This window comes from Hyla sarda, chromosome 11 (assembly GCF_029499605.1).
Source record: "Hyla sarda isolate aHylSar1 chromosome 11, aHylSar1.hap1, whole genome shotgun sequence".
NCBI lineage: Eukaryota > Metazoa > Chordata > Amphibia > Anura > Hylidae > Hyla > Hyla sarda.
In genome coordinates, this window is record NC_079199.1 from 908,427 (window position 1) to 930,000 (window position 21,574).

At 50.0% G+C, this 21,574-nt stretch overlaps 1 protein-coding gene across 9 annotated transcripts in view; it reads right to left on the bottom strand.

The window, feature by feature from the left end:
• CEP128 (centrosomal protein 128) overlaps window positions 1–21,574 on the bottom strand; it is a 147,897-nt gene that overhangs the window by 87,593 nt on the left and 38,730 nt on the right. For all 9 annotated transcript variants that reach the window (XM_056546709.1, XM_056546707.1, XM_056546706.1 and 6 more), the window contains exons 14-18: window positions 17,448–17,664; window positions 16,533–16,966; window positions 14,031–14,195; window positions 8,307–8,462; window positions 2,684–2,743 (exon numbers count right to left, since the gene is read on the bottom strand). In XM_056546709.1, coding sequence (XP_056402684.1) covers window positions 2,684–2,743; window positions 8,307–8,462; window positions 14,031–14,195; window positions 16,533–16,966; window positions 17,448–17,664 — 1,032 coding nt within the window. The remainder of the gene's footprint in view (window positions 1–2,683; window positions 2,744–8,306; window positions 8,463–14,030; window positions 14,196–16,532; window positions 16,967–17,447; window positions 17,665–21,574) is intronic.

Here is a 21,574-nt window from a genome sequence, read left to right on the forward strand (position 1 = left end):
TAACCCTCCTGTGTATCCCCGCGCCCCATCTGTGACCCCCTAACCCTCAGTGTATCCCCGTGCCCCATCTGTGACCCCCTAACCCTCAGTGTATCCCCGCGCCCCATCTGTGACCCCCTAACCCTCAGTGTATCCCCGCGTTCCATCTGTGACCCCCTAACCCTCAGTGTATCCCCGCTCCCCATCTGTGACCCCCTAACCCTCAGTGTATCCCCGCGCCCCATCTGTGACCCCCTAACCCTCAGTGTATCCCCGCGCCCCATCTGTGACCCCCTAACCCTCAGTGTATCACCGCGCCCCATCTGTGACCCCCTAACCCTCAGTGTATCCCCGCGCCCCATCTGTGACCCCCTAACCCTCAGTGTATCCCCGCGCCCCATCTGTGACCCCCTAACCCTCAGTGTATCCCCGCGCCCCATCTGTGACCCCCTAACCCTCAGTGTATCCCCGCGCCCCATCTGTGACCCCCTAACCCTCAGTGTATCCCCGCGCCCCATCTGTGACCCCCTAACCCTCAGTGTATCCCCGCGCCCCATCTGTGACCCCCTAACCCTCAGTGTATCCCCGCGCCCCATCTGTGACCCCCTAACCCTCAGTGTATCCCGCGCCCCATCTGTGACCCTCTAACCCTCAGTGTATCCCCGCGCCCCATCTGTGCCCCCTAACCCTCAGTGTATCCCCGCGCCCCATCTGTGACCCCCTAACCCTCAGTGTATCCCCGCGCCCCATCTGTGACCCCCTAACCCTCAGTGTATCCCCGCGCCCCATCTGTGACCCCCTAACCCTCAGTGTATCCCCGCGCCCCATCTGTGACCCCCTAACCCTCAGTGTATCCCCGCGCCCCATCTGTGACCCCCTAACCCTCAGTGTATCCCCGCGCCCCATCTGTGACCCCCTAACCCTCAGTGTATCCCCACGCCCCATCTGTGACCCCCTAACCCTCAGTGTATCCCCGCGCCCCATCTGTGACCCCCTAACCCTCAGTGTATCCTCGCGCCCCATCTGTGACCCCCTAACCCTCAGTGTATCCCCGCCCCCCATCTGTGACCCCCTAACCCTCAGTGTATCCCCGCCCCCCATCTGTGACCCCCTAACCCTCAGTGTATCCCCACGCCCCATCTGTGACCCCCTAACCCTCAGTGTATCCCCGCGCCCCATCTGTGACCCCCTAACCCTCAGTGTATCCCCGCGCCCCATCTGTGACCCCCTAACCCTCAGTGTATCCCCGCCCCCCATCTGTGACCCCCTAACCCTTAGTGTATCCCCGCGCCCCTTCTTCCCTGCAGACGTCTGTATCTGGCTGCTCACTTTACTCTCTCTTTTTGCTGATGAGATCTGGCGAGTTGCTGCTCTGAGCCGTCATGGCCGCTCCACACTTCCTGCTCTTGGCCTTCTGCGCCATCAGTCGTTGCCATCGTTTTTCCATAACCAATTACGGCCGTTGCCAGACACAATAAAGCAGTGAAGCTCTCACCACATTACTGGCAGCTACGACAAAAGCTTCTGCTGCACAAATCATTTCATTTTCCCTTCTCCCTGCAAAATCCTGATTCCTGGGAGGACTGGTGAGAGCGGTGCACGGCGCGCCGCTGCCAGGTGACCCCGCTCCAGCATTATAATAGGGGGAATATATTCTGCAGGTGTCCCTGGCCCCCGCACAGCGCAGACACATCTGTATTTCTGGACATTGGCCACTTGGCCTCCAGCAGTACAATCATTTCTAATATCCAGGCAAAGAGGCCACAGACGACTGCCAAGAGCACAACGTTCCTTATACATTAGTGTGTCTGCATATTAGGACCCCGGAGGACAGGGTCAGTGTGCCCCAAGGTTTGTATACTGAGAGGTGAGGGGAGGTCACTATATACCCTGCATCTGTATATTAGGTCAGGGGATAAACTACTAAGGAGGCAGCGGAGGTCTGATGTCTGTATATTAGGAGGCAGCGGAGGTCTGATGTCTGTGTATAAGAAGGTCTGATGTCTGTATATTAGGAGGCAGCGGAGGTCTGATGTCTGTATATTAGGAGGCAGCAGAGGTCTCATGTCTGTATATTAGGAGGCAGCGGAGGTCTGATGTCTGTGTATTAAGAGGCAGCGGAGGTCTGATGTCTGTATATTAGGAGGCAGCGGAGGTCTCATGTCTGTATATTAGGAGGCAGCGGAGGTCTCATGTCTGTATATTAGGAGGCAGCGGAGGTCTGATGTCTGTATATTAGGAGGCAGCGGAGGTCTGATGTCTGTATATTAGGAGGCAGTGGAGGTCTCATGTCTGTATATTAGGAGGCAGTGGAGGTCTGATGTCTGTATATTAGGAGGCAGCAGAGGTCTCATATGCCTGTGTATAAGAAGGTCTGATGTCTGTGCATACAGTGCGGTATGAGAGCGTACAGCACGTCCTGTGTATAGTACACTCCGATAAATCACAAGTATATAAGAGCCGTGATAGAGGAGGGGGGGAGCGAGCACACTGATCTGGTCCAGCTGCTGCAGCCTGTGTGGCCGGTTTTGCGCACAGCTGCTCGCTCCAGGCAGATGCATCGTACAGCGCCGACATTTCCCCATCATATCCAGAGGCCCAGAGAGACTTTATTAGGAGGAGACATTCCAGTGCAGAGCCGGACGCTGCCAGCACGGACTATCCTGGTCTATTACAGCGGGAGCGCCGCAGGTCACAGCCTTACCTTAGTCTCTGCCAGCCAATAGTGGGGGTCGTCCCTCAGGTGGGCAACGCTGGGCACCGGCTGGAATAGAAGACAGGGCATTAGTAAGACAGAACACAACATGGTGACTGAGACAGACAATACCCCCCCATCCCACATGCCCCCCCTTATACAGCCAGTACCCCCCCCCCCATCTCACATGTCTCCCCCTCATACAGCCAGTACCCCCCATCTCACATGCCCCCCCCTCATACAGACAGTACCCCCATCTCACATGCCCCCCCCTCATACAGACAGTACCCCCCATCCCACATGTCCCCCCCTCATACAGCCAGTACCCCCCCCCATCTCACATGTCTCCCCCTCATACAGCCAGTACCCCCCATCTCACATGTCCCCCCCCCTCATACAGACAGCACCCCCCCATCTCACATGTCCCCCCCTCATACAGACAGCACCCCCCCATCTCACATGTCCCCCCCTCATACAGACAGTACCCCCCATCTCACATGCCCCCCCCCATACAGACAGTACCCCCCAATCTCACATGTCCCCCCCCCTCATACAGACAGTACCCCCCATCTCACATGTCGTCCCCCTCATACAGACAGTACCCCCCATCTCACATGTCCCCCCCCTCATACAGACAGTACCCCCCCCATCTCACATGCCCCCCCTCATACAGACAGTACCCCCCATCTCACATGCCCCCCCCCCCTCATACAGACAGTACCCCCCAATCTCACATGTCCCCCCCCTCATACAGACAGTACCCCCCATCTCACATGTTCCTCCCTCATACAGACAATACCCCCCATCTCACATGTCCCCCCCCCCTCATACAGACAGTACCCTCCCCATCTCACATGTCCCCCCCTCATGACAGTACCCCCCCTCATACAGACAGTACCCCCCATCTCACATGCCCCCCCCCCTCATACAGACAGTACCCCCCATCTCACATGCCCCCCCCCTCATACAGACAGTACCCCCCATCTCACATGCCCCCCCCTCATACAGACAGTACCCCCCATCTCACATGCCCCCCTCATAAAGACAGTACCCCCCATCTCACATGTCCCCCCCTCATACAGACAGTACCCCCCCATCTCAAATGTCCCCCCCCCCTCATACAGACATTACCCCCCATCTCACATGCCCCCCCCTCATACAGACAGTACCCCCCATCTCACATGTCCCCCCCCTCATACAGACAGTACCCCCCATCTCACATGCCCCCCCTCATACAGACAGTACCCCCCATCTCACATGCCCCCCCCTCATACAGACATTACCCCCCATCTCACATGTCCCCCCCTCATACAGACAGTACCCCCCATCTCACATGTCCCCCCCCTCATACAGACAGTACCCCCCCATCTCACATGTCCCCCCCCCATACAGACAGTACCCCCCCTCTCACATGTCCCCCCCCCAATACAGACAGTACCCCCCCTCTCACATGTGTCCCCCCCTCATACAGACAGTACCCCCCTCATACAGACAGTACCCTCCCCATGTCACATGTCCCCCCCTCATACAGACAATACCCCCCATCTCACATGTCCCCCCCCCCTCATACAGACAGTACCCCCCATCTCACATGCCCCCCCCCTCATAAAGACAGTACCCCCCATCTCATGTCCCCCCCTCATACAGGCAGTACCCCCCATCTTACATGTCTCCCTCTCATACAGACAGTACCCCCCATCTCACATGCCCCCCCTCATACAGACAGTACCCCCCATCTCACATGCCCCCCCCCCTCATAAAGACAGTACCCCCCATCTCATGTCCCCCCCTCATACAGGCAGTACCCCCCATCTTACATGTCTCCCTCTCATACAGACAGTACCCCCCATCTCACATGCCCCCCCTCATACAGACAGTACCCCCCATCTCACATGCCCCCCCATCTCACATGCCCCCCTCATACAGACAGTACCCCCCATCTCACATGCCCCCCCCCTCATAAAGACAGTACCCCCCATCTCATGTCCCCCCCTCATACAGGCAGTACCCCCCATCTTACATGTCTCCCTCTCATACAGACAGTACCCCCCATCTCACATGTCCCCCCCTCATACAGACCGTACCCCCCCATCTCAAATGTCCCCCCCTCATACAGACAGTACCCCCCATCTCACATGTCCCCCCCCTCATACAGACAGTACCCCCCATCTCACATGTCCCCCCCCTCATACAGACCGTACCCCCCCATCTCAAATGTCCCCCCCTCATACAGACAGTACCCCCCATCTCACATGTCCCCCCCTCATACAGACAGTACCCCCCATCTCACATGTCCCCCCCTCATACAGACAGTACCCCCCATCTCACATGTCCCCCCCTCATACAGACAGTACCCCCCATCTCACATGTCCCCCCCCCCCATACAGGCAGTACCCCCCCATCTCACATGTCCCCCCCCCATACAGGCAGTACCCCCCCATCTCACATGTCCCCCCCCCCCCCCATACAGGCAGTACCCCCCCATCTCACATGTCCCCCCCCCTCATACAGACAGTACCCCCCATCTCATATGTCTCCCCCTCATACAGACCGTATCCCCCCATCTCACATGTTCCCCCCCCCCCCCATACAGGCAGTACCCCCCCATCTCACATGTCCCCCCCCCATCTCACATGTCCCCCCTCCTCATACAGACAGTACCCCCCATCTCACATGTCCCCCCTCCTCATACAGACAGTACCCCCTATCTCACATGCCCCCCCCCCCTCATACAGACAGTAACCCCCATCTCACATGTCCCCCCTCATACAGACAGTACCCCCCATCTCACATGTCCCCCTCATACAGCCAGTACCCCCTCATCTCATATGTCCCCCCCTCATACAGCCAGTACCCCCCCATCTCACATGTCCCCCCTCATACAGACAGTACCCCCCCATACAGACAGTACCCCCCATCTCACATAACCTTGTACAGTTCTTTTCTATACAAATACCCAATGCAGATGGATATGATCAGTTATCATCTCTTCAGGAGACTCATTTAATGGTAGAACCTGTTCACACCTGCCACATGCTGAACATCCACCATCACGTGATCTGACCATGAACATCCACCATCACGTGATCTGACCATGAACATCCACCATCACGTGATCTGACCATGAACATCCACCATCACGTGATCTGACCATGAACATCCACCATCACGTGATCTGACCATGAACATCCACCATCACGTGATCTGACCATAAACATCCACCATCACGTGATCTGACCATAAACATCCACCATCACGTGATCTGACCATAAACATCCACCATCACGTGATCTGACCATGAACATCCACCATCACGTGATCTGACCATGAACATCCACCATCACGTGATCTGACCATGAACATCCACCATCACGTGATCTGACCATTAACATCCACCATCACGTGATCTGACCATTAACATCCACCATCACGTGATCTGACCATGAACATCCACCATCACGTGATCTGACCATGAACATCCACCATCACGTGATCTGACCATGAACATCCACCATCACGTGATCTGACCATGAACATCCACCATCACGTGATCTAACCATGAACATCCACCATCACGTGATCTGACCATTAACATCCACCATCACGTGATCTGACCATTAACATCCACCATCACGTGATCTGACCATTAACATCCACCATCACGTGATCTGACCATGAACATCCACCATCACGTGATCTGACCATGAACATCCACCATCACGTGATCTGACCATGAACATCCACCATCACGTGATCTGACCATGAACATCCACCATCACGTGATCTGACAATGAACATCCACAATCACGTGATCTGACCATGAACATCCACCATCACGTGATCTGACCATGAACATCCACCATCACGTGATCTGACCATGGACATCCACCATCACGTGATCTCACCATGAACATACACCATCACGTGATCTGACCATTAACATCCACCATCACGTGATCTGACCATGGACATCCACCATCACGTGATCTCACCATGAACATCCACCATCACGTGATCTGACCATGAACATCCACCATCACGTGATCTGACCATGGACATCCACCATCACGTGATCTCACCATGAACATCCACCATCACGTGATCTGACCATGAACATCCACTATCACGTGATCTCACCATGAACATCCACCATCACGTGATCTGACCATTAACATCCACCATCACGTGATCTGACCATTAACATCCACCATCACGTGATCTGACCATGAACATCCACCATCACGTGATCTGACCATGAACATCCACCATCACGTGATCTGACCATTAACATCCACCATCACGTGATCTGACCATTAACATCCACCATCATGTGATCTGACCATGAACATCCACCATCATGTGATCTGACCATGAACATCCACCATCACGTGATCTGACCATGAACATCCACCATCACGTGATCTCACCATGGACATCCACCATTATGTGATCTGACCATGAACATCCACCATCACGTGATCTGACCATGAACATCCACCATCACGTGATCTCACCATGAACATCCACCATCACGTGATCTCACCATGAACATACACAATCAGGTGATCTGAGCGCTCACATCTATGGGGGAGACTGTCCGTAAGGTGTCGGCCCAGCTGAAGGTTACACAGTGACAAGAGCAGCAACAGAGGAGACAACAACACAGACGCGACAACATTGGAGGGCAGGAACCGCTGTACAATAAGGTGTTCTGGAACTTTCTAATGTACTTTGTGTAATATCCCGTCCTGCTCACAAAGCTGCAGTGAAATCTATATCTGTCAGCTGTATTGGCTGCACTGGAGCGGATGGTTGTACAGGACTCTGCTTACAATAAAAGAGAAGCTGGGAGGAGAGGGCGAGCCGGGAGGAATGTCATACTGTGGCACTTTAGCAGCTCAACTCCGCCACCTTGACACTTGGTGATCGACAAAAATCACCTTTTTATTTTTCAGCCATCATCTACAGGAAAGATTCAGTTTGCTTTCATACGCCAACCATGAAACCAGCAAATACACCCTTTGGCTGTCCGGGCATGCTGGGAGTTGTAGTTTAGCAACAGCTGGAGGCACCCTGGTTGGGAAATACTGCACTAGACAATAACTCCTAAAGCTAATGGACTCTGTGTGCCCCATGATACAATGGAGAAGGCCCAGGAGGAAGATGAACAGGTCTGGATCACAGCAAAACAGGAGGTTAAAAATAGTGAATTAGTAAAGTCTGTTAGAAAGTTCCAGAACTTCACATTCTACCAGGGGTCATTTATCTAGACGCTGCGCCTTTAAAAGCAGGTGGATTTAGTTTTTTTAGTGTTTTGTCCCCCACTGTAGAGCCTCTCCCCCCTACAGTCACTGTGCCTCCTATTCACTTTAGAAGGACTGAACTGCAACACCAGACATGACCAGGGAAAGGCACTATTTCTGGGGAATAAGACCCCTCTAAGGTCAGGATGGGCTGTACATGAAGATCTAAAACCAGCCGTCTCCATCCTGCGGCTCCCGAGCAAATATATAATGGCTGGCTGCACCTGCTGGGAGTTGTAGTTCTGCAACACGCTGGAGAGCGCCAGGCTGAAGACCGCTGCCCTGGACTAATGGTAGACAGAACAAAGGGTTAATACTTAAGGATTTACTTTGAATTTCTCTGTGGCGTTCCTGGACAGGATGTGACAGGCCGCGTTGATTTCGGTCTCTATGGCGCTCAGGATGGTCTCCTGCTCGGTCTCTACAGAATTCAGCTTCTCCTTGAGGCTTTGATTGAGATCTTCCAGTTTCTTCGCTCGCTGATCCTGGAAGGGGAAGAATCGGCCATTATAACTGACAGTCAACATCTGCCCCATAAAAATCCAGCCAAGCGAGCATCTGCTCCTCCGCCGTGCGCAGCGTCTCCGGTCACATCAGTCACCGGTGTAAATCTGCGTCTCAAGGTAAGGCTGGGTTCACATCACGTTTTTACCATACTGATTTCAATCAGTTTTTCTAAAGAAAACCGTATGGCAAAAAAACACAAAAAAACGGATCGAACAGTATGGGAAAAAGTAAACCGTATGAGTTTTTAAACTGCATACTGTTGGTAAAAGTGCATTACAGTTCCGTCCGTTTTCATAAAAAATAAAAAAAAAATAAAAAACAACATATGTTTTTGAAAATTTTGTCCATTTTTAATGAGAGGGGTGTTGGGTGGGGACTTTAGGATGCAAATGCGCATGTGCAAAGTAAAAACCGTACACGGTACATGTGCGTTTCCCATTGATGTCCATGTAAAAAAAAAAAATGTATGCGGTTGCAGTACGGTTTTTAATCCAGAGACAAAACCGTGGTCAACTACTTTTTTGAGTACGGGAGAAAACCATATTGCAAGCAAACCGTACGCAATCGAATTCATCCGGGTGGATACAGTTTTCAATACGGTTCCACATGTTTCAATAATGAAAACGGCTACATGAAACGTACAGTGACCCCCCGACCTACGATCATTTCAAGATACGATGGCCTCTCAGAGGCAGCATCAACATACGATGCTTTTGTATGTCGGGGCCATCGCATAAACGGCTATATGGCAGCGCAGACTGCTTCAGCTGCCGCCAGATAGCTGTTTACGGTGCGCCGTGTGCCCCGACGATCACTTACCTGTCCTCGGGGCTCCGGCGCGCCCCCTACGGGGTCCCCTGCTACGCCGGCGCTCTCCTTCAACGTCATGTCTTCGCGCACGCCGTCCCGTCACCCAATAGGAATGGCGTGCGTAGCGACGTGATGGCGGCGAGCGACGATCCCAGGCAGCAGAGACATTCCGGAGCGACGGGGACACCCCCGGGAACGCGGCGACAGCGATGGAGGGCGACAACCAGGGCAGCGTTGACGGGTCTGGAGCGGCGGGGACACTCTAGTATTACCTCCTATACTTTACATTGCACGGATCCCTCAACATACGATGGTTTCAACAAATGATGGTCCATTTGGAGCGGATTCCCATCGTATGTTGAGGGACCACTGTACTTGAAAAACGTGGTGTGAACCCGACATGAACACGATTTAAAAACCGTACTGCAACCGCACACGTTTATTTATTTATTTTTTAACATGGACGTCAATGGGAAACGCACATGTATACGGTTTTTACTTTGCACATGCGCATTTGCATCCTAAAGTCCGCACCCAACACCCCTCCCACTAAAAATCGACAACATTTTCAAAAACGTATTATTTATTAATTTTTCTGGGCTTTTTTTTAATGAAAACGGACGGAACTGTATGCACTTTTAAAAACCCATACGGTTTATTTTTTCCTATAATGTTCCATCCGTTTTTGTTTTTTTTTGCCATACGCTTTTCTTTAGAAAAACTGATTGAAAACAGTATATGGCAAAAATGTGATGTGAACCCAGCCTAAGAGGTGACGTGTTGTACAGGACACAGGGGACACGCAGGGTTATGGCGGCACAGGCTACATACTGGCGGCATGTCATCAGCAGACAGCATGGCACCCGGTCCACCAGGTGTGTGCAAGTGTTCTTACCCCAGATCTTCTCCCTACGACACAGCATCTTGGGCACATGCCAGCTTTTTTCTCCACATCCTACCCACCCCCCCCACCCCCCTCGCCATCACCTCCGAGCCATCCCCCTCACACATGTGAGAGATTCTAAGATAAGGGGCCGCCTGATCAAAGCAAAAAATCTGCTCCTCATATGTCAGTACGCATACCCCGAATATTCCCGACCCTCGCTTGGTTACACAATCTCTATGACGCGGCCGATCCCGTGTAAGATTCTGCGCCGAGCGCCCCGGAGCGCAGATAAGGAGCTCCACCGTAAAGCCTGCCGCTTTATCACGGATACCTTGAAATCTTTGTAAATGTAGCAATAAAGGATTCACCTCTGCGGTGTCCTGCGCTCAATCTTCTGCACGCTAGGAAAAGCTTTTAATAATGCTGAAGCGCCCCCAAGTGGTCAAAGAGAGTACTGCGCACACATGCTGAATGAACTACGAGCCAATGACTGTAATGAGCGCCAACGGGTATTAATCATATTAGGATTTACTGTAAAAGGAGTCCTATGAAGAAGCCATCTCTGAAAAATGTCGCAATTCGATTTCGCACTCCTTTATGGGACTTTACTTCTATACTGTATCTGCTGATAACACTGATATTATTATTATTGTGCCTTACTTGCTATAGATCAGTGGTCTCCAAAATGTGGACCTCCAGCTGTTGCAAAACTACAACTCCCAGCATGCCCGGACAGCCAACGGCTGTCCGGGCATACTGGGAGTTGTAGTTTTGCAACAGCTGGAGGTCCAAAGTTTGGAAACCCCAGATTGCAGGGGGTCACACAGGCTGCCATGTCCTTCTCTGTAGTAGAATAAGGACACATACGGTTGTCATGCGGTTTTGGAGAATTAAAACCGTATGAGCTAAAGCTGTATACACATACCGTTCTTTACGTATATGTTTTTTTATTGACTATAATACTATATAAAGCTGTATACGTTTTTTTATTGACTACAATACTATATAAAGCTGTATACGTATACGTTTTTTATTGACTACAATACCATATTAAGCTGTATACGTATACATTTTTTTATTGACTACAATACTATATAAAGCTGTATACACATACCGTTCTTTATGTATACGTTTTTTTATTGACTACAATACTATATAAAGCTGTATACACATATCGTTCTTTACGTATACGTTTGTTTTATTGACTACAATACTATATAAAGCTGTATACGTATACGTTTGTTTTATTGACTATAATACTATATAAAGCTGTATACGTATACGTTTTTTTATTGACTACAATACTATATAAAGCTGTATACGTATACGTTTGTTTTATTGACTATAATACTATATAAAGCTGTATACGTATACGTTTGTTTTATTGACTACAATACTATATAAAGCTGTATACGTATACGTTTTTTTATCGACTACAATACTATATAAAGCTGTATACACATACCTTTCTTTACGTATACGTTTTTTTATTGACTATAATACTATTTAAAGCTATATACGTATACGTTTGTTTTAGCTTAGCAAAAAACTTACTGGACGGCAACCGTGCCAAACCGGATACACTTTTTTAGTACAGTTAAAGGGGTACTCTGCCTGTTAGGATCCATTTCTCCCTGTGATCAGTCCGCTCCAGCCGTGTTGATTAGCGGACAGATTTAATGCACATGTATCGATACAGGTGGATGTTCTCTTATAAGCAGAGAAACAGCTCCGCAGAAGAAAATCATCCCCCAAAATAGATCACAGCCCATTTATATGGCAACACTCTAAGTGTGAGCTTATTGGCTAAGGAAACCCCGGTGGATAATGGTGGATAAATTTATTACCAATCACAGGTTCCTTTACACTTTCTTCCTTATCATAGAAAAAGCTTCTTATCCAACAAAAACCTCATTATTTACCAAGGTCATTTGGATAGTTTTCCACCTTTTGGGCGCCGGCCAGGACTAGGACAGTGGTTAATTGAAGATAGATAAAACCAGCCAACACCATGTAAAGTTAGACAGTTAGACTAAATATAATTTTATATATATAAATTTATAAATATATATATCAAGGATAAGTTGGCCAGCACTACTGATACCAAAACTACTGCATGGACCTGGCATACAGGTGCAGGCTGCTGGGCTAAATATACATAAACAGGAGAATACCGCAGCACGCTGCTAGCTCAAAGATAAAGATAAAATATGAAATGCTATACAGCTATAGTGCAAAAAAGTGAAAAATGAAAAAGCGAGGTACTTAGCTCACAATTTGGCGGCCAAATAGTTTGGACCATCCCACCACGGTAAGGTGACCTCATTGGGACGGACCCTACACTGTGAATATGCCTCTGTGCAATCAGTTTAACAGGCATTGCAAGGTCTGAGATGTCCACCACCTTATAAAGCACCTAATAGAGGTGGGTGGGGTGCAGGAGCCAACATGGAGGCCGCCACTCCCCCGTATGTATAACACAAACAAGGATAAGTTGGCCAGCACTACTGATACCAAAACTACTGCATGGACCTGGAGTGTAGTGACCCTGTAGGGTCCGTCCCAATGAGGTCACCTTACGTGGTGGGATGGTCCAAACTATTTGGCCGCCAAATTGTGAGCTAAGTACCTCACTTTTTCCTTTTTTTTTTTGCACTATAGCTGTATAGCATTTCATATTTTATCTGTATCTTTGTGCTAACAGTGTGCTGCGGTATTCTCCTATTATATTCACATACATACATATATACATACAGAGAACATAGATATTAAAATATAATTTTACCAACACCGCCCCTAGACATCTTAACCCCTAACACCTTAACACCAAGATGTCTGATCGCGGGGGTCCGCCACTGGGGACCCTCGGAATCTCGGCTGCAGCACCTCTCTGTCGTTACTGTACAGAGCAAACTCGCTCTCTGTGTAATGACTGGCAATACAGGGGCTGGAGCATCGTTACATAGTTACATCGTGATGTCACAGCTCCACCCCTCGTGATGTCACAGCCCGCCCCTTGTGATGTCAAAGCTCCGCCCCCTTGTGATGTCACAGCCTGCCCCCTCAATACAAGTCTATGGGAGGGGGTGTGGTGACTGTCACGCCCCCTCCCATAGGCTTACATTAAGGGGGCGGAGCCGTGATGCCACAATGCTCCATCCCCTGTATCGCCCGTCATTACTGCACAGAGCGAGTTTGCTCCGTACAGTAATGACAGAGGGGTGCTGCAGCCGTGATTCCGAGGGTCCCCAATGGCAGGAACTCCGCAATCAGACATCTTTATACTCAATACTTTGGATAGGGGATAAGATGTCTAGGGGCGGAGTACCCCTTTAATGCCGGTCTATGGAAATACGGTTGTATATGCTTTAATAATATAAAACCGTCTACAGTCGGTGTATAAGTAAACCATGGTGTGAATGCACCCTAAGGAAAAGCGTCATCTGAGAGGCGGCTGTGTGTTCACCTACAGTCCGAGTAGCGGTTATCCCAGGTTCTATGTAAAATATCGATTAATGGTCTATTCACACGTACAGTATTTTGCGCAGATTTGATGCACAGGATTTTCCCCTGCAGATTTCAATGTAAACTGAACACAGCTTGAAATCCTGCTCCTCAAATCTGCGCATAATACTGAACGTGTGAATAGAACCTAAAAGGGGTTTTAATAGAAGGATAGAAACATAAAAATAATATTTATTCCAAAAAAACAGCGGATTTCAATGTAACTGAATTGACTAAACGCAGCATCAAACCTACTGAGGATCCGTGAGAATAAAGCCTTATAATGTGAGGAGGAGATCATACAGGATCTACGTGATCTGGAGCAGTATATATGACAGGTTCTCACCTTCTCCTCCATGTCCTGTGCCGCCAGCTGACACTTACACCTCAGGGCAGCGCTCTCCTCTTTGCTGCGGAGCGCCTCCTCACACAGTTTGTCGCATTCTATTTTCATCTTCTCCAGCCGCTGACGCTCGGACTTCACCAGGGATTTGCTGTCGATCAGCTCTGACTACAAGACAAGAAGCGTTAAAACCCTCAGGGAACGATCACTTATGTACAAATATAGCAGAGCTGGGCGCGCGGTCAGCACCAGCACAGTGCGGATCATTTAAGTGGGCGCACAAGAGATCCGGTCAGTACGTCAGCTGATCACCGGCCTTTTACATCAGCAAAAACCACAATCGGGACTGAAAACTAATGGAAAGATTTGATGACGTTGGTTTAGGGGAGAGATGGAGGCTACAGGGTCTCTAAGAGGGGAATTATCATTAGTGTCACCCACACTGACCTGAGCAACGTATGAGAGGTGACACTGACAACAATACTTACCTATCCCCGCTCTCCTCCTTATTCATATGGCAGGTTAGGTGCACGGTTCATGTACATCAAGTCTGGAGAACGTAGTCACGGATGGAGGAGAGGTAAGTATAATCAGTGTCACCTACAAGTCTGTAAACAAAGGTAAGTGTGGGCGACATTGGTGACAGATTGTGTCCCCGCACAATCACAGTACCCTCACTATAGTGTATATATATATATATAGAATACACCCCGCAGATGACTGAATACTGGGGTGATGACCGTGTCCCCTCACAATCACAGTACCCTCACTTTAGTATATATAGAATACACCCCGCAGGGTGACTGAATACTGTGGTGATGACCGTGTCTCCTCACAATCACAGTACCCTCACTATAGTATATATAGAATACACCCCGCAGGGTGACTGAATACTGGGGTGATGACCGTGTCCCCTCACAATCACAGTACCTTCACTATAGTATATATAGAATACACCCCGCAGATGACTGAATACTGTAGTGATGACCGTGTCCCCTCACAATCACAGTACCCTCACTATAGTATATATAGAATACACCCCGCTGATGACTGAATACTGTTGTGATGACCGTGTCCCCTCACAATCACAGTACCCTCACTATAGTATATATAGAATACACCCCGCAGATGACTGAATACTGTCTGTGGTGATGACCGTGTCCCCGCACAATCACAGTACCCTCACTATAGTATATATAGAATACACCCCTGCGGATGACTGAATACTGTAGTGATGACCGTGTCCCCTCACAATCACAGTACCATCACTATAGTGTATATATAGTATACACCCAGCAGATGACTGAATACTGTAGTGATGACCGTGTCCCCTCACAATCACAGTACCCTCACTATAGTATTTATAGAATACACCCCGCAGATGACTGAATACTGTCTGTGGTGATGACCGTGTCCCCGCACAATCACAGTACCCTCACTATAGTATATATAGAATACACCCCTGCGGATGACTGAATACTGTAGTGATGACCGTGTCCCCGCACAATCACAGTACCCTCACTATTGTATATATAGAATACACCCCGCAGATGACTGAATACTGTGGTGATGACCGTGTCTCCTCACAATCACAGTACCCTCACTATAGTATATATAGAATACACCCCTCAGATGACTGAATACTGTAGTGATGACCGTGTCCCCTCACAATCACAGTACCTTCACTATAGTATATATAGAATACACCCTGCAGATGACTGAATACTGTGGTGATGACCGTGTCTCCTCACAATCACAGTACCCTCACTATAGTATATATAGAATACACCCCGCAGGGTGACTGAATACTGTGGTGATGACCGTGTCCCCTCACAATCACAGTACCTTCACTATAGTATATATAGAATACACCCCGCAGATGACCGAATACTGGGGTCATGACCGTGTCCCCGCACAATCACAGTACCTTCACTATAGTATATATAGTATACACCCCGCAGATGACTGAATACTGTGGTGATGACCGTGTCTCCTCACAATCACAGTACCCTCACTGTAGTATATATAGTATACACCCCGCAGATGACTGAATACTGTAGTGATGACCGTGTCCCCTCACAATCACAGTACCCTCACTATAGTATATATAGAATACACCCCGCAGATGACGGAATACTGTCTGTGGTGATGACCGTGTCCCCGCACAATCACAGTACCCTCACTATAGTATATATAGACTACACCCCGCAGATGACTGAATACTGGGGTGATGACCGTGTCCCCTCACAATCACAGTACCATCACTAAAGTATATATAGAATACACCCCGCAGATGACTGAATACTGGGGTGATGACCGTGTCCCCTCACAATCACAGTACCATCACTAAAGTATATATAGAATACACCCCGCAGATGACTGAATACTGTGGTGATGACCGTGTACCCTCACAATCACAGTACCATCACTATAGTATATATAGAATACACCCCGCAGATGACTGAAAACTGGGGTGATGACCGTGTCCCCTCACATGGACGGTACCTTCAAGGTGCGGATGTGAGATTCCAGCTCCTCCCTCTCCTGGTGAAAGTGTGTCAGCATCTCCTGGATGTTGCGCTCATGTTTGGCTTTAGCCGACTGGGCAGCAGAGCGCAGGTCGGTCAGTTCTCGCTGATGTACATCGCGCTCCATCTTCAGCTGCCGTCCTGCTGAGCTCAGCTCTTCCCGGGCGAACTCTGCCTGTTTCTGGGCCTCGCACAGGTTCCTCCTCAGCTCCTTGGCACTCTTCTCCTCCTGGGCCAGACGACTGCTGATCTCGGCCCGCTCTGCGCTCAGATCCCTCACAGACTCCTGCAGCTCCAGGATCCTCTCGTTGCTCTTTTCTTGGGCTCGCGCCGCGGACAACATCTCTCCCTGCAACCTTTCCCGGTCATCCTGCAGCTGCTGCTGGAGCTCAACCTGTCGCTGCAGCTCTCCTGTAATAGAAGGTGAACGCCATCGGACAATGACTATTATATAGTATTACACTATCCCTATACATGGATTATACATTGCCAGGATATCTGTGACCTCTAGGGAGGAGTCTGTGTCCATATACACCTATCTGAGCGGCTCCAGTGTTCTGTACACTAATCATTGCGTAACATTATATATATTTCTAATATGGTTACGGTTTACGCTCTCTGGTTGCTGTCAGTGAATGGAAACTCTCCATATGAGATGCGGATGGCTGGCTGACTGGTGTGAGTGCCCCTGAGTGTGAGAATATGTCCTAGCTAGAACATGTGTGATGGTCCCTATCGGTGTTCTCTCCTGTTACACTTGTGTTGGATCTAGATGAGTTCTGAGGTTCTAGAAATAAATCTCTACCTCACAGTAAGATCCAGAGGATGACCGTGCGGCACCACACAGGAAATCTCTCTTCTGTTTCTACCTTTATATAAGGAGAGGACATACCCTGCAGCCGCCCCACCAGCTCCTGGGCTTCGCGCACTTCTTTGTCCAGTTCCAGCTGTTGATCCTGAAGTTCGGTGACGCGCACCTGACGGAGATGTAGCTCCTCCTCCTGCTGGGCACGGCGGCTCAGCACCTCCGACAGCTCTTTGCGCAAATTTTCCACCTGTTGGACGGCGGCCTGGAGCTGACATTTCAGCTCATCCTTCTCCTTAGTTGCCTGTAAGATGACAGGAGAGACACTCACAATAACACAATGCAGTTAGAAAGTTTTCACACCCTCTCACTTTCACATTATGTTATTTTACAGACCGGGAATATCTATGTCAGGGGAACAGTACAGGTAAGTCCTATAAACTGCAGGAGTAAAGGCAGACAGATATAAGATAAACACCAGTACAGCATCGGGATCACCTACCTGACAATCTTATTGTATTTCATTAGTGTCAATAAAGCAAATTGATAAATAACCAGGACACCTGAACATTCTTCTGCGAAACACCAGCCTGACCAGAGCCAAGAAAGACCAAACACTGACGGGCAGCAGGTCACCATCCAGAGCAACCCCAGGGGCGATATGCCTGAACCCCTAAAGGGGAGAGCCCATTCACTACCTGCAGTTTGCCACTTGGACCCAGGGAGTTACATGAAGTGCTGCCCTCTTATCTTTTTACTTTTCTTCATTTCTGGAGGAGGAGAAAAAAGAGGAAGGACAGAGAAGCCTGAAGGAGGAGGAAGAGAGAGGACAGAGGAGCAAGACAAGGGAGGCCAGGGCAGTCTAGAGGAGGAGAAAGAAGAGAGAGGACGGAGGAGTCTGGAGGAGGAGGAAGAGAGGACAGAGGAGCAAGAAAAGGGAGGCCAGGGGAGTCTAGAGGAGGAGAAAGAAGAGAGAGGACAGAGGAGTTTAGAGGAGGAGGAAAAGAGAGAGGACAGAGGAGTCTAGAGGAGGAGAAAGAAGAGAGAGGACAGAGGAGTCTAGAGGAGTAAGAAGAGAGAGGACAGAGGAGTCTAGAGGAGGAGAAAGAAGAGAGAGGACAGATGAGTCTAGAGGAGGAGAAAGAAGAGAGAGGACAGAGGAGGAGAAAGAAGAGAGAGGACAGAGGAGCAAGAAAAGGGAGGCCAGGGGAGTCTAGAGGAGGAGGAAGAAGAGAGAGGACAGAGGAGTCTGGAGGAGGAGGAAGAGAGGACAGAGGAGCAAGAAAAGGGAGGACAGAGGAGTCTAGAGGAGGAGGAAGAAGAGAGAGGACAGAGGAGCAAGAAAAGGGAGGCCAGGGGAGTCTAGAGGAGGAGGAAGAAGAGAGAGGACAGAGGAGTCTGGAGGAGGAGGAAGAGAGGACAGAGGAGCAAGAAAAGGGAGGACAGAGGAGTCTAGAGGAGGAGGAAGAAGAGAGAGGACAGAGGAGCAAGAAAAGGGAGGCCAGGGGAGTCTAGAGGAGGAGGAAAAGAGAGAGAGGACAGAGGAGCAAGAAAAGGGAGGCCAGGGGAGTCTAGAGGAGGAGAAAGAAGAGAGAGGACAGAGGAGTCTAGAGGAAGAGAAAGAAGAGAGAGGACAGAGGAGTCTAGAGGAGGAGAAAGAAGAGAGGGGACAGAGGAGTCTAGAGGAGGAGAAAGAGGAGAGAGGACAGAGGAGTCTAGAGGAGGAGAAAGAAGAGAGAGGACAGAGGAGTCTAGAGGAGGAGAAAGAAGAGAGAGGACAGAGGAGTCTAGAGGAGGAGAAAGAAGAGAGAGGACAGAGGAGTCTAGAGGAGGAGAAAGAAGAGAGAGGACAGAGGAGTCTAGAGGAGGAGAAAGAAGAGAGGACAGAGGAGTCTAGAGGAGGAGAAAGAAGAGAGAGGACAGAGGAGTCTAGAGGAGGAGAAAGAAGAGAGAGGACAGAGGAGTCTAGAGGAGGAAGAAGAGAGAGGACAGAGGAGTCTAGAGGAGGAAGAAGAGAGAGGACAGAGGAGTCTAGAGGAGGAAGAAGAGAGAGGACAGAGGAGTCTAGAGGAGGAAGAAGAGAGAGAGGACAGAGGAGTCTAGAGGAGGAAGAAGAGAGAGGACAGAGGAGTCTAGAGGAGAAAGAAGAGAGAGGACAGAGGAGTCTAGAGAAGGAAGAAGAGAGAGAGGACAGAGGAGCAAGAAAAGGGAGGCCAGGGGAGTCTAGAGGAGGAGAAAGAAGAGAGAGGACAGAGGAGTTTAGAGGAGGAGGAAAAGAGAGAGGACAGAGGAGTCTAGAGGAGGAGAAAGAAGAGAGAGGACAGAGGAGTCTAGAGGAGTAAGAAGAGAGAGGACAGAGGAGTCTAGAGGAGGAGAAAGAAGAGAGAGGACAGATGAGTCTAGAGGAGGAGAAAGAAGAGAGAGGACAGAGGAGGAGAAAGAAGAGAGAGGACAGAGGAGGAGAAAGAAGAGAGAGGACAGAGGAGCAAGAAAAGGGAGGCCAGGGGAGTCTAGAGGAGGAGGAAGAAGAGAGAGGACAGAGGAGTCTGGAGGAGGAGGAAGAGAGGACAGAGGAGCAAGAAAAGGGAGGACAGAGGAGTCTAGAGGAGGAGGAAGAAGAGAGAGGACAGAGGAGCAAGAAAAGGGAGGCCAGGGGAGTCTAGAGGAGGAGGAAAAGAGAGAGAGGACAGAGGAGCAAGAAAAGGGAGGCCAGGGGAGTCTAGAGGAGGAGAAAGAAGAGAGAGGACAGAGGAGTCTAGAGGAGGAGAAAGAAGAGAGGGGACAGAGGAGTCTAGAGGAGGAGAAAGAGGAGAGAGGACAGAGGAGTCTAGAGGAGGAGAAAGAAGAGAGAGGACAGAGGAGTCTAGAGGAGGAGAAAGAAGAGAGAGGACAGAGGAGTCTAGAGGAGGAGAAAGAAGAGAGAGGACAGAGGAGTCTAGAGGAGGAGAAAGAAGAGAGAGGACAGAGGAGTCTAGAGGAGGAGAAAGAAGAGAGGACAGAGGAGTCTAGAGGAGGAGAAAGAAGAGAGAGGACAGAGGAGTCTAGAGGAGGAGAAAGAAGAGAGAGGACAGAGGAGTCTAGAGGAGGAAGAAGAGAGAGGACAGAGGAGTCTAGAGGAGGAAGAAGAGAGAGGACAGAGGAGTCTAGAGGAGGAAGAAGAGAGAGGACAGAGGAGTCTAGAGGAGGAAGAAGAGAGAGAGGACAGAGGAGTCTAGAGGAGGAAGAAGAGAGAGGACAGAGGAGTCTAGAGGAGAAAGAAGAGAGAGGACAGAGGAGTCTAGAGAAGGAAGAAGAGAGAGAGGACAGAGGAGCAAGAAAAGGGAGGCCAGGGGAGTCTAGAGGAGGAGAAAGAAGAGAGAGGACAGAGGAGTCTAGAGGAGGAAGAAGAGAGAGAGGACAGAGGAGTCTAGAGGAGGAAGAAGAGAGAGAGGACAGAGGAGTCTAGAGGAGGAAGAAGAGAGAGAGAGAGGACAGAGGAGTCTAGAGGAGGAAGAAGAGAGAGAGAGGACAGAGGAGTCTAGAGGAGGAAGAAGAGAGAGGACAGAGGAGTCTAGAGGAGGAAGAAGAGAGAGGACAGAGGAGTCTAGAGGAGGAGAAAGAAGAGAGAGGACAGGAGTCTAGAGGAGGAAGAAGAGAGAGAGGACAGAGGAGTCTAGAGGAGAAAGAAGAGAGAGGACAGAGGAGTCTAGAGGAGAAGAAAGAAGAGAGAGGACAGGGGAGTCTAGAGGAGGAAGAAGAGAGAGGACAGAGGAGTCTAGAGGAGGAGATAGAAGAGAGAGGACAGGGGAGTCTAGAGGAGGAAGAAGAGAGAGGACAGAGGAGTCTAGAGGAGGGGAAAGAAGAGAGGACAGGGGAGTCTGGAGGAGGAGAAAGAAAAGGGAGGCCAGGGGAGTCTGGAGGAGGAGAAAAGAGAGAAGAAAGAGGAGTCTGGAGGAGGAAGAAGAGAGAGGACAGAGGAGCATGAAAAAGGGAGGCCAGGGGAGTCTGGAAGAGGAGAAAAGAGAGAGGACAGAGGAGTCTGGAGGAGTAAGAAGAGAGAGGACAGAGGAGTCTAGAGGAGGAAGAAGAGAGGCCAGGGGAGTCTAGAGGAGGAGAAAAGAGAGAGGACAGAGGAGTCTAGAGGAGGAGAAAGAAGAGAGAGGACAGAGGAGTCTGGAGGAGGAGAAAGAAAAGGGAGGCCAGGGGAGTCTGGAGGAGGAGAAAAGAGAGAGGAC